Source organism: Cricetulus griseus (genome assembly GCF_003668045.3).
Source record: "Cricetulus griseus strain 17A/GY chromosome 1 unlocalized genomic scaffold, alternate assembly CriGri-PICRH-1.0 chr1_1, whole genome shotgun sequence".
NCBI lineage: Eukaryota > Metazoa > Chordata > Mammalia > Rodentia > Cricetidae > Cricetulus > Cricetulus griseus.
In genome coordinates, this window is record NW_023276807.1 from 106,205,408 (window position 1) to 106,218,077 (window position 12,670).

Consider the following 12,670-nt stretch of genomic DNA (forward strand, 5'->3'; position numbering starts at 1 on the left):
GGCTCTCCCGCCCGCCCTCCGCGCTGCGGTTCCAGAACGTCACCACCCTCTCCGCTCCGGCCGTGGTTCCCGCCTCCGTGGTCCTTTGTAGCTGGCGGTGGCTGCGGCCACGGTCACCAAGACCCCGCCCCCGTCCCGCCCAGACCCCGCCCCTCTCGGGCCACGCCCCAGCCTTCCTCCCTCCTTCCCTGCCCGACCGCAGTCGCGCTTGGGCCGCCGCGGGCCCGCACCGAGGCGCGCAGCGCGGAGCCAGCTGTGGCGAGGGCTGACCGCCAGGGACGGGGATGGCGGAGCGGCGGCGCGCGTGGAATACGGAGGACGACCTGCCGGTGTACCTGGCGCGGCCGGGCAGCGCAGCGCAGACCCCGCGCCAGAAGTACGGCGGCATGTTCGCCGCTGTGGAGGGCGCCTACGAGAACAAGACCATCGACTTTGACGCCTACAGCGTGGGCCGCCGCGGTTCCGCGCGCACGCCACGCAGCGCTGGCCGGCCCGACGCCGTGGGCCTGCCGTGCCCCGGCGGCAGTGAGGACACTGCCAGCGATGTGAGCGAGCCCTCAGGCTCTGCCGTCAGCTCACCAGGCGATCGTGATGACAGACCGCCCGCGTTGCGTATCCGATGCCCGGCGCCCCGTGACCTGCCACTCGGTCAGGACAATGGCCAGGTACCCTCGGGGCGCGTGGGCTGGACGTGGGGGGCGGGGCCCTTGGAGACCCAGGGCTTGGGCGATGCTAGGGCGAGTGATAGGTCTCGCTGCCACTAGGCTCTGGGGGACTGCGTCGACCCCTCCCCCATTTTATACTACAAGAGGTTCAGAGAGGTTGTAGGCTAGGCTAGGGTTGGCCAGCATAGCCTCTGGACTCCGGAGGAATCTCTTAGGTCCAGAAAGCCAGAGCCAGGTTCCGAGAAGGGAAGTAAGTTGCTTCAGCTGCCGCTAAGGGGCCTGTAAGATGAATTTAAGCCTTATTTCTCCTGGGGTTCTGTGAATAGGGAGCATTCTCTGTCTTCCTCCATCCATCTATTCTCCCACTCAGTGATTGGGAAGTGCTTACACTTCACCCGGCTTTGAGAGAGGTTCACTGAATGACTCTGCTCATATGGCTGCTCCCCGACCCTCCCTGTGGAACGATTTGGTTAAAGGTTTACAGATAATGGGCAGTTGGAGGGGAATCTGGGTTTTGAACCCTTACATCCGAAAGTGAGGAGGGGTGTCAGGGAAAGGCATGGCCAGAGCTTGGGCCCTGTAGGTTTTCTTCCCTAAATTGGGATTTACCAGGGAACACGTTTGGAGTGACAGAAGAGTCCTGGACTGGGTGGCTGAGGTCAGAGCCACGTGCCGGGGAAACAGAAGTTGGAGTAACGCTGGGAGCTGTCCCTTGAGCGCTGGCTGGTCTGGCTAGGCAGCTTGGCCCCACCCTCCAGAAGTTCCTATGTGAACTGTGATCTGTGAACTCATTTCTAGAATTAAGTTCATTCAGGTAGAGAGTGATCAATAAATGCTTGTTGTTGAGTTTTATTATCATTTTCTTTTTAATTATTTAGCCCTTCCTATTAACGCTATGAGGGTCACAAAATGATGGGAGAGAGAGAGGAGGGAGAAGGAGAGAGAGGGAGAGAGAGGGGAGAGAGAGAGAGAGAGAGAGAGAGAGAGAGAGAGAGAGAGAGAGAGGGAGAGAGGGAGGGAGGGAGGGAGGGAGAGAGGGAGGGAGAGAGGGAGGGGAGAGAGAGAGAGCTTGAACACGATTTTAATCTGGGCAGGCATTTTGGAGAAAGAAATGGAAATGGGCTGGCCTGACGTCCTTGCCTCAGGCTCTTTTCCCCTGCTCTGGAGCTCTCCGTGGTCCTGAATCCGAGGTCTGGGCGCTCTAGGCGTGGGGCGAAGAGCAGGGAACTAACTAGAGTCCAGCCTTTGCTTCCTTATCCTTTTATCTCCTCGGTAGTCGGACCTCGCGTGGGAAACAAGATCTCTGGCTCCACCAGAGGCTTCAGGACTCTGAAACCTAGTCATCACCTGGAACCAGCCCAGGTGTTTCACGTTTAAGCTGTCTCCATCTGCGACCGGGAGTGGCGGTGGGCTCTCAGCTTCTCTTAAGGGGAGTACCAGGGAGGCAAGTGCTCTTTGTGCCTGGCCGGGAGCTGTTCTTGGCTTAGAGGTGGTGGTCAGGGTCATCTACATCAGCTTTTGTCCCCAGCTTTGCTATGGCCGGCAGGGCAGCTGTGCCTCGGTGTTTCTGGACGCTGATTGCTTCACCTGTTCCTGTGTTCCTCCCTCCTGGGTCCCCTCTGTCCATTCTCCTTGGCTTTTTAGGGATTGGACAAAAGGCTGCATCTGTGGCCTCCCAAAGCACTCCCTGGTGGGGACTGTGAATCAGAGGAGCTCGCGGCCCCTCTAGATGGAGTAATTTACTTTCTGAAGACCACAAGGCTTGGATTGCAGAGGGCTGGGGATCCGGGACTGGCCTCACCACTCCTGCAAAGGATGCTCGGGCCCCTCCCCCGCCCACAAGGCTCTTTCCTGGGAGGGAGGAGGAGTTTGTACAGCGCAGGCGCAAAGTTTGTGGTTGCCAGAGGCCAAGGCTGCAGCGCTTTGTACCAGCCAAGTCTACTTGGGAGCAGAAATCTGTTTGGCCAATAGTGAACATGGCTCCTCCCTGACTTGCACGTGGCCCAGCCCCTCTGGGTAGCTTTTCTGACCAGAACACCCTGACTGACCCCAGGGAATCCCCGGGTACTGGAACCTATGATTTAGTGCTGAGGAAGGGAATCCAGGAGTCATTTGGAAGGCATCCGCAGCTTCTGGTCATTAATGAGAACTTGGGAGCCAGAGCACAGGCGGGACTTAAGGAGTAGGCAACCCGCATGAAATCTGCCTGGATCTGGCTTCCAGCCAGATATTAGTGATATTAGCTCAGCGGCAGCTGATATATGTTACTTTATCTTTGTATATGTGCGGAATTTTACCTGGGTAAGCTTCAGTATAGGAATCTTTGAAAAGGGAAAATCATAGCATAGTGTGTTCCTGGATGTAAGCTTGTTCTCTCTGAGTCTATAACCCTACCTGGTCTCCTGAAGTGGACTAGGGAACTGGCTTTCTCCGTGGGGTGGAGGATGCCAGGCCCCAGCAGGGTCCAGAGATTTTTTTCCATGCCTCACCTTCCGTGGCAATCCGGAAGTGGAGGAGAGTGTCTATGCACAGGGTCAGTGGAGAGAATTGTGCAGGCAGGAAATGAGCTCATTGGCAGAGAAATTGCTTGCTCTTGCCTGGGGGCAGCTGCCCAGTTCTATGAGGCCTGGTGGGGCTCCCTCATCCATCTTTTGTCCTCTCCTGGTGAAGTTTGGCAAGCCTTGTCCTACCTTCTTGCTTACCTCTCCCAGAGCAACATCAGGACCATGGGTGCCATAGGCTTTGGATACTCAAATGAGAGGCAGGAAACTGCCTTCTTTCCCTGTCCCCAGAGCTGTAGAGACCTTGGTGCCAGTTCTAGCTTTCCAAACACTCATTGCCAGACCACTGGCCACAATGAAAGGACACTGAGTTAGGAGAGTGGCCTGAAGTTGGATTGGGGCCTAATCCTTACACTGCATTGCCTCTGCCTGGGAATGGAAATGAAGAGAGTAAAGACAGGTGAAAGTCTTGGAGATGGGTCTGGGAAAATGATTAATCCTTGACTGAGGTGGACTATTCAAGGGTACAGCGTGAATAAAGGCTTGGGTTTGTATATGGAATAGAACCCATTCAGAGGACAGAGAAACAGAGACCATGGAAGGAGTGGCCTGAGGGGTCCTTGAGGGTGACTCCGAAGGGCCAAGGATGCACCCAGAAATTAGGGAGGGTGCTGGCTTCTGGCTCACACTCCCTCCCAAGCACAGGCTACCTACAGAGACTCAGAGATACCTGTGGCGCTGCCCAAGGCCTTTGCCCGCGCGTCCGAAGGCCATTTCTTGCTTTTAAAACAACACTGAAAAGCAGATTCTCCTAGTTGTGGCGAGCGAGGCCGGGGCTCAGGCGAGGGGCGGGGAGGGGGTCGGGGGCGGAGTGGGGGGGAGATCGGAAGGGAAGCGCTTCCTGGTTCGAGCCGAAAGGGGCGAATCCGGTTCGGCTGCCGCCGCCGGGAGGAGCTGTCTGTCTTCAGCGCCCTCCTCTCGCCCAGCCTCTCCCTCCTCCTCCCGCCCTCCTTGCCAAGCCGGGAGGTGCAGGCAGCCGGAGCAGCGGCGGTGGGCCGAGCAGCGGGGAGTGGGTAGCGGTGGGCGCCGAGCTTCTGTCCTTTCTTCCATCCCTCCCGGGCCTTTGTTGCCGCTCTCACGAGTAGCACCGCCGGGAGAGAGCCGGACAGGGCAGCAAACAGCCGGCAGGTCCAGCGGCCAGGCGGAGGGCTCCAGGGGGGCCATGTCTCACCAGGGGAAGAAGAGCATCCCGCACATCACGGTAAGCGCCCCCACTCTGCCATGGTGCTTTGTGGCGTGGGGGTGGTCGCCATCAAGGTCCAGAGCGTTGGGGGGGGGACAGCAGGGGCGCCCCCGGAGGCTTCCTGCGTCGCCGAGAGTGGGGCGGGGCCCGTTTCGCCGAGGCCGCCCCCTCCCCCTCTGGGGACAATGAGGGGGAGCCCCGCATGGCAGGGCGGGGCTGGAGTCTCTGGTCCCTCTCCCCGCGGGCGTGCAGCCCCCTCCCTCTGCGGGATGTGCCGGGAGGATGGCGTGGCTGGGAGGATGCGGAGCTGAACAAAAGAGGGATGGGCGGGGGGGCTGGGGCCCCAGCCCCCTCCCTCGGCCTCAAGAGAGGGTGGAGAGGGTGTGCCTGGCCTAGTGCACCTGGTTCCTGCAGCATCCCTCCCTTGCACCTTGCAGCCTTCAGAGGAAGGAAAAAGATGCAGCTCTGCACTCCTCGTTTACTGACAGGGTGGAAGGCCGGAATTGGAGCTGCGCCATGATGGAGGCACCGCTCCCATGTTTCACTGCAGCTAAAAATAACCCAGTGGTCCACACTGGCAGCTTCAGCTTCTTAAGAGTTAACCGCAAAGGCTGAGCAGCCCGAAGATGGGGAAGTAGTGTGGGATGAACATCTGGGCTGTGTCCCTGGGTGTGGCCGGAAACAAAGGAGGCCTGATCGCTAAGCTTTGTCTGGGCAATGAGCTAAAGGTGATGAGGTCAGAAGCTATATCCTCCACTGAGTTCCTTCCTGGTGTTAGAACCAGCAGACAGCTGCCCAGAGATGGCAGCTCAGAGACAGGGGTGGCAGTGCTGGAGCATCCAGGTGCTGGGAGGCGGGATTCCCAGAGCTGGCATTCCCCTGGGTGAATCTTGAGGTTTGAGGGTGGAGACTCCGCTTGACTCATGCAGGGTTCTGGCTCAGGGGCAGCTCCAGGGACTCTACAGAGCAGCTTCGGGTCAGAAGTGGGTGCTGACTTTACCTAGGCACTTGTTAAATGTGATACCCTGCTAATTTTGTGGTCCTGGGGAGGTCCGTTGAGGGAAGCGCTGTTATGAAGCAGGGGGAGGTTGGAAAGTGGGCTGTGAGTATGCCTGACAAGGATGGTGGGCGGAGTCTTGGTTCCCCACCTCTGTTTTGCAGTCTGGCTTTTACCCCTCCTGAACCCAGCTCTGGCCAGCAGACCTCTGCTGAGTTTCTACCTACCGAAGTGACTCTAGGGGATGGAGGCTGAACCATATCTATCCAATTTGTAAACCCTGTAGCTAGGAGAGGTCTTTGGGGGGGGGATGTGGTGGCCATTTGCCAGACAACGAGGGAAGAAAGGCAGGGATTATTTGAGCAGGTTCTTGCTGGAGGGCTTGCAGATCTTGGGCCCCTGCCAAGGGAACTGAGACAGGTGATGAGGTGATGGGGCTGATGCAGGGACTAATGAGCTTGGGGTCCCTCTGTGTTGTGTGCTCCTGGCAGATTTAAGCTTCAGGGTGCCAATGTCTCAGGTTGAAGTTCAACAGATGGCTGCTAGGCAGGTCTGCTGGAAGGGCTCCTTTGGAGTCATTCCTATGGCTCTTAGTCTATTGAACTGCATGGCCATCCTGCTGTGACCTTCTGCAGTGGAGATGAAGGACTCAGCCTTCATACCAGATGGCTGTGGGTATGTGTCCTGCTATGGTGGCTTTCTGAGCTCCAATGCGTTGATATCCATCCCACAAGACTCATGAGAGTGGCCATCCCAGCAGAGCTGTTAGTGTGTTGGCACACTTGACTTGTGAAAGAAAGGCTTGGGTACCACTGGCCTATCTGTAGCTTTAATCCCTTATGCAACCTGTGGGACAAATTGCAGAGATGCTCTGCAAACCTCAGGAGTGGTTTCAGTGAGTATGCAGAAAGGATATCTCAGATGCAAAAAGAGGCCCACTAGAAGGCATTTGTTCCTTTGGAGCACATTGTCTGCCCTAACCACAATAAAATGTGGTTTTTAAGGGGAAATAGCAAAATTTAGAGGCTGGATGTGAATGGCTCTACCTTGGAAGACCCTGTTCTTAGAGAGACCTTTTGCTAATGGTACATAGACTGTGATGGAGGATCAGATCCCCCTTTAAAATGCCACTGTGGCTTTCTGAATGCTACAGCCCTCACCTGTTCCCCAGCAGTCACTGGGTAATTTATAACAAATATCTGGTCTCTGCCGGACACAGGAATGCTGGAAAGGAGATAGCCTTAGCTCCCACAGTTAGCAATAACTGACATCTAATCCATAAGTGGCCATAAAGGTTGGTGAGTACAGTAAAGGGGAGTAAGGGGTCTGCAGGCAACTTCATCAGGTATGTAGAGGACAGGGGTCAAAGGAGGTGGCTTTCAGGGGAGGCAGGAGGAAAGCCAGCATTATGGATTCCTACCTCTGCTGCCATGTGACTTCTCTGAACAATGAAAGCAAACATTGGAAAAGTCAAAGGTGCTAAAAGCAGCCTGAGGAGAAGACTGAGGTGCAGAAAGACCAAAAATACAGGCCACAGAAGCAGAGAGCACAGCTGTAGCTGCAGGTCCCTCCTGCAGGGTGCTGGATCACTCCATGGGCCTCTGAATCTCTGTGATTGGGAGATCCACAGAGATGGAGATCTAGGTTTCAGTGGGGAATTCAGAGGTGTGTACCAGAACAAGGAACACAGGGGCACACAGGCCATGCCCCTATGGACAGACGTGGAGATGGAATTAGGAAAATGCTCTACTCTGATTGGCTATGATGTGGAGTCATTTCTTCTTTTAAGCATCCTTCCTGAGATGATGGGCAGGCTGGCCTGATGGAGAAGGAAGATGGGAAACACACACTTAGTCTCTGTCCCTGGGGGCTGTTTAAAATATTGATGAAGCTCTTCCATGGATGGATTTTTCTGTAATGAATAGCACAGATGGGGGTTAACATAGCTGATGCTATTTACAGGTGCCCACTGTGTTTACTAAGTAGAGTGTCATGGGTGTGGCTTGGAGCAAACAAAGGCACTGAGCTCCCTGGCCATGCAGAAGCTCTTGGCTCCTATAGGAGCCACAGAGGTGGGGGTGGGGTGCTTGCCTAGCTGTGTGCTGGGGAAAGTCAGGGAGCTTGCTACCAAGCTTCTGGTTATTATTAGCAATGGGACTTGTAGCTCTTGCTGTAGTCTGTATGACTCCCATTATTTCCCACACAGATCTTAGAACCATGGGAAGAAGGTAGCCTAGGTGTATCATCAATCATCATTGCTCCCCAAAGGGGAAACTAAGGTTGGAAGGTATTCAGTTCTGGTCAAGGTTCTTGCACTGGGCTATGGAGGAAATATTCATGTTCACATTCAAGCAGACAGAGTGAATGGGCTGTGCTTGTTGCTGTGTTGGTGTGTGTGTGTTTGTATATGTGAGTATATGGTAGTGTGGAAATGAGTGTGTGTGTGTGTGTGTGTGTGTGTGTGTGTTTAATCAAACAATGAAGATGGGAAAGAAACTTACATTGGACTGAAGTTGTAATTCTAATGTAAAACATATGAAGGAAGAAAAGAAACCAAAAAATCAAAACAAAACAAAAACGCAAACCTGTGAAGCATATGGCAGTCTATCCCGAAGGGGACATTCATCTAGAGTAGATATTCATTTTTATTCGCTGAGTCTTTGTACAAAGGAGTTGGATACTTGCATAATTTGGAAAATCAACTGGAAGCCACACACCAGCACTGATGACCCAGGAGGAGCAGAGAGACAGCACACCAGGGCCATTGTGGCTGATCTGAGCTCCTACCATCCAGGACACAGACAGAAACTCCCAGTAATGTCAAGTTCATGGGCAGGGAGAAGTGAGTCAATTTCTAAGGGAAAATATTTTTATTACAATCAAATTCTTAAGGAGGGTTTCAGAAGGGACAGGGCAGTGTCACAGCACAGTGACAGTTTTGAACACTTGTCCTTTTAAATAATGCTTTTGGTTTTTGAATTTTTTTTTTTGAGACAGAATCTCACTCTGTAGCCTAGGCTAGCCTATCACTCACTCTGTAGCTCAGGTTAGCCTCTACTATCAATTCTCTTAATCTTTCCAAGTGCTGTGATCACAGGCTTGAACCACCATTCCTTGTATCAGTTGTTTCATATGTTCATTACAAAGCGAACTTGGCCAGTACTCAAATCATGGAACACATTCAGTGCAATACTCCCAAGAGTTCCTGGCACACAGCAAGTGTCAAACAGGTCAGACACAGCTCCTTTGTCCTTACTCATGCCCCCTGAGGAAATAGGAATCTGAATTTCACCTTAGTGGCCAGTACTGTTCAAATAGTGACTGTACCGGATTCCTTAGCAAGCGTGCCATCAAAGTGACAAAGCACACACATCCGAAACAAGTTAGTAGTAGCTAAAGGACAGGTTGAATCAGAGCATGCCAGAGGAATTCTAAGATAAGGACCAGGCTTTGGTACTAACTAGAAGCAACAGAAGGCTTCATGGGTTTTACAGTTGCGTGAACAAGAAGTTGCTCCCTGGGCACAAGGATGGAACAGGTGAGGAGTTTTACACAGAGGAATCAAGGTGAGAGACTTGAGAGCGATCCGCATGGCTGGGCAGCTGAAGATGCTTCAGGGCTGTGGAGGTCGGAATGTGCCTGAGGTAATAGAAATAACACAGACTCCAAGGAAACAGCCAATCTTGGGCAAGTCACTTCTTTTTCTTAGACCTCAAATTCCTTTTCTTACCATGAAATAGGTGAGGTGGTTGAGATTCAGTGTTACAGGGCATTCTGATGCCTCGTGGGTCAGAGGAAGGCACTGGGAGATGGTGTGTTAGAAGAAACAGTGAGGATTCTGAAGTCAGGATGTCTAGGTTTCCATCTTGAAAGCTCACACACAGTCTCCATCCATCAGCCTTTCTCTACGGCTGTTTATAAAATGAGACTAGTAATAACAGTCACCATGGGGCCCCTCTCTCCCATCACTAGCTGAAAAAACACGTGAGGTGCTGAGAATAGTTTATGCACAGAGTAAACACCACATGGGTTAGCTGTCAGCACAATCACTGGGCTAGTGTATTGCTCAGCGGTGTGCAATAGTACACAGCCCTGAGATCCAACTCAATCCACAAGCTGTAACCTTGCCCCTGCTGCTGTTGGCAGGCACAACTGCCCTGTGCATCTCTTCACATTGAGACCTGGGCTGAAGGAGGAGCAGAGCACACAGACTTTAGGAACTTCTGCCCCATCGTGGCATATATCATGGCATATTTCAAGTCATAGGGCTAAATCCCCAGTCAGGGTAAACCTGGAGTCAGTTTCCTGGAAGTGACAGGAGGATTTCATGGTCCCGTTCTGGTGTCAAAGATATGCTTGTAGTCATCTCTTGAAAAGGATGCTGACCTTGTTATGGAAATGTAAGAGTGATGGAGAAAAGGCACAGTGCTGGTCCTTAGGTGTGGTTGGCTCAAAAGGGGCAGTTAGTAGTACTGGTTGGCATGGGGGGAGAGGCAAGGGTCAGGTGTAGAGAGGGAAGCATGTAGAAGTGTAGAAGAGATGGAAGCCATTCCAGCTGCAGTGGTGGGAATGGAGTGGTGTGCTGGAACCATCTCCAGCTGAACTGTGGGTCAGTGACAAAGTTTATGGAGTGTTTTAGCAACATCTGTCTGCAGAGCTCTGAGCGCTCACAGGTGCTGAGGAGAGCCTGGTTTGTTGCCATGAGCAAAAATGAAGCATCTGGTGCTAACAAGACAAAAAAGCTTCAGAGGTCATCCCCTGTCTCACAGGACCAAGGAGAACTAGGTCAGAGCAGCAGACAGTGGGATGGTGTTGAAGGAAACATCTGTGCAATTGGGGCTGCCAACCTTGCTGGTGGTGTTTGGTATTTAAACCCTTCAGGAATGCTGCTAGGTTTTAGAGTATTTGACCATCTTTCCTGGTTAGAGAGGCTGAAAACCCATTTCCCTGGATAGATATAATGTCTAGATTCTAAGTTTTGCTCTGAGCAAATGCAACTGTGAATTGGTGCTGGTGGTTCATGAAGTGGGTGAGACCTGGGGTACTTGACAGGTAAGGTGATTCAGCAAACACAAGTGGGCTTGGGAGGTGGCTCACTGTGTAAAATGCTTGCCACACAAGCATTGGTGCTGGTGGTTCATGAAGTGGGTGAGACCTGGGGTACTTGACAGGTAAGGTGATTCAGCAAACACAACTGGGCTTGGGAAATGGCTCAATGTGTAAAATGTTTGCCACACAAGCATGAGTATCTGAGTCTGTATCCCTAACAACCGTGAAAGGGCTGGGTGTGGTGGTACAAATCTGTAACTCCAGCTCTGGAAGGCGTGTGGGGCACTGGGTGGTATGACAGACAGATTCTCAGAGCTCACTGGCTGGCCAGCCTAACCACATTATGAGCTACAGGTTCAGTGAGAGACTCCATCTTAAAAGAGTGGAGAAAAATAGAGGAAGATGTCCCACATCATCATCTGATGGTCATCATTATCTGATGGACACATGCACACGTTCACATGAACACATCACACACACACACACACACACACACACACACACACACACACACACACACCAGAAAGCAAGAGCAAACAAGTGACAGCGTGACATTGGTGCCTGTGGCTGTGTGAGCATCCAGTCATACAGACTTTACTCAGTTATTTGCTTCAGGAACCTAGAGTTCCCTCCTTGAGAAGCATCACTCTCCATAGTATTCTGCCTTTGCCAGTAGGATCCCTAAGGAACACACTTCTTCCCAGGGTGGGAGCTGTGAGCTCTTTGGTTAGTTTTTCATGTCCATTTGCTCCACTTTACCATAATCACATGGAGGACTGGGAGAATCGTTCCTCCTCTGCCTCTCTTCAGTCACCTAAGGGACTCCTTACTGTTTGGGAGTATGGATGATTCTATATGGTAAGCCATGTTTCTTGACTGAGTGAGCTTTTAGCTACTCTTGCGTGGATTCTCCTTCCTTAAGTCCTGTCTGTGGGCTTAGTTCTAAGCTAGTTTGCACCATGAAGGGCTTTACAAATGGCAGTAGGGAGAGAGCAGATCTGCTTTGCCAATGGGCTTCACTGGCTTTCACATTGGGTAGCATTCTTTCCAGAACTGCTCACGTTCAAGTTGTAACATGTGTGTATGACCAGTAGTACTCCCATGTTACTGACATGACTCAGTAACAACCTGGTTTCAGTTCCAAGGAAGACTCAATGGATCTGATACAGAACCAAACCATGTAGAGCAAACACATGGCTGTTTGAGGGATTTAGTGCCTATTCTCTGACCAGGTTGGTGTGTACACATGTGTAGACATGCATGTTTCTGGAGATTGAACCCAGAGCAGCATGCATGCTAGGCAAGGACTCTATCACCAAGCTATGTCCTTAGCAAAAAGGTGCTCTTTGTCATAACAGGTCCTGAAGGCTCAAGTCCTACCTGCTGCAATCTCCACAAATATTTGCATTCTGTAACCTCTACTTTGAAGGGAACCTTATAAACGCTGGGAGGTTTTCTGTGTTTGTGTAGGGAAATGCCTGACATGATTTATTCTCCTAGCTCATGCAGGAATTCCAAATGCCTTCTCCTAGAATCTTTACAGTTATAGGAGGTCACCACCTCACACACAGCTGGGTTAACTCTGGGACAACTCTGTGGCAGGTGTTTCTTTTGTGAAGTACCCTTGTTTGGCCTAGAAATGACCCAGTACTCTACTATCCTGTTGCTCTCAATACTGTGGGAGAGGTTCTTCAACTGCTAGGGCCTTCTCTTCTCAAACCACCCCAGTTCTGTGCCAAGATCAGCATCATGTTTGGCTTCTCTTCCTCTCTGTCCCAGTTGGCTTTCTGTTGCTGTGATAAAATACTCTAAACAAAAGCAATTTAGGGAAGAAAAGGGTTTGGCTTACACTTAGTCCATCACCCAAGGAAGTCAGAGCAAGAACAAAAGCAGCAAATCGAGGGCAGATCTAGTTGCTACCCTGTGTCGTGTTCCGTCTTACAAGGGAACTCACAGCCAAGAAAATACAACAGAAACCATGGAGGAACACTGCATGCTGTCTCATTCACAAGCTGATGATCAACTAGTATCTTTATGCAGCCCAGGCCACCTGCCCAGGGAATGGTACCACCCACAGTGGGCTGGTCCCTTCCACCTCAATTAACAAGAAAATCCTTTACATACAAGTCTACAGGCCTGTCTGATCTGGGCAGTTCCTTGATTGAGGATTAAGACTCCTGTCTCAGATGAGTATAGGGTATGCCAAATTGACAGT

At 52.0% G+C, this 12,670-nt stretch overlaps 1 protein-coding gene across 2 annotated transcripts in view; it reads left to right on the forward strand.

Annotated features, from left to right (window-relative positions):
• The first annotated feature begins 284 nt into the window (after window positions 1–284).
• Window positions 285–12,670, forward strand: part of Crmp1 (collapsin response mediator protein 1) — a 48,481-nt gene continuing 36,095 nt past the window's right edge. The window contains exon 1 of one of the 2 annotated variants that reach the window (XM_027387072.2): window positions 285–665. In XM_027387072.2, coding sequence (XP_027242873.1) covers window positions 285–665 — 381 coding nt within the window. Of the gene's footprint in view, window positions 666–4,144; window positions 4,428–12,670 lie in introns of those variants that run through there. The other variant, XM_027387073.2, reaches the window with a different exon arrangement.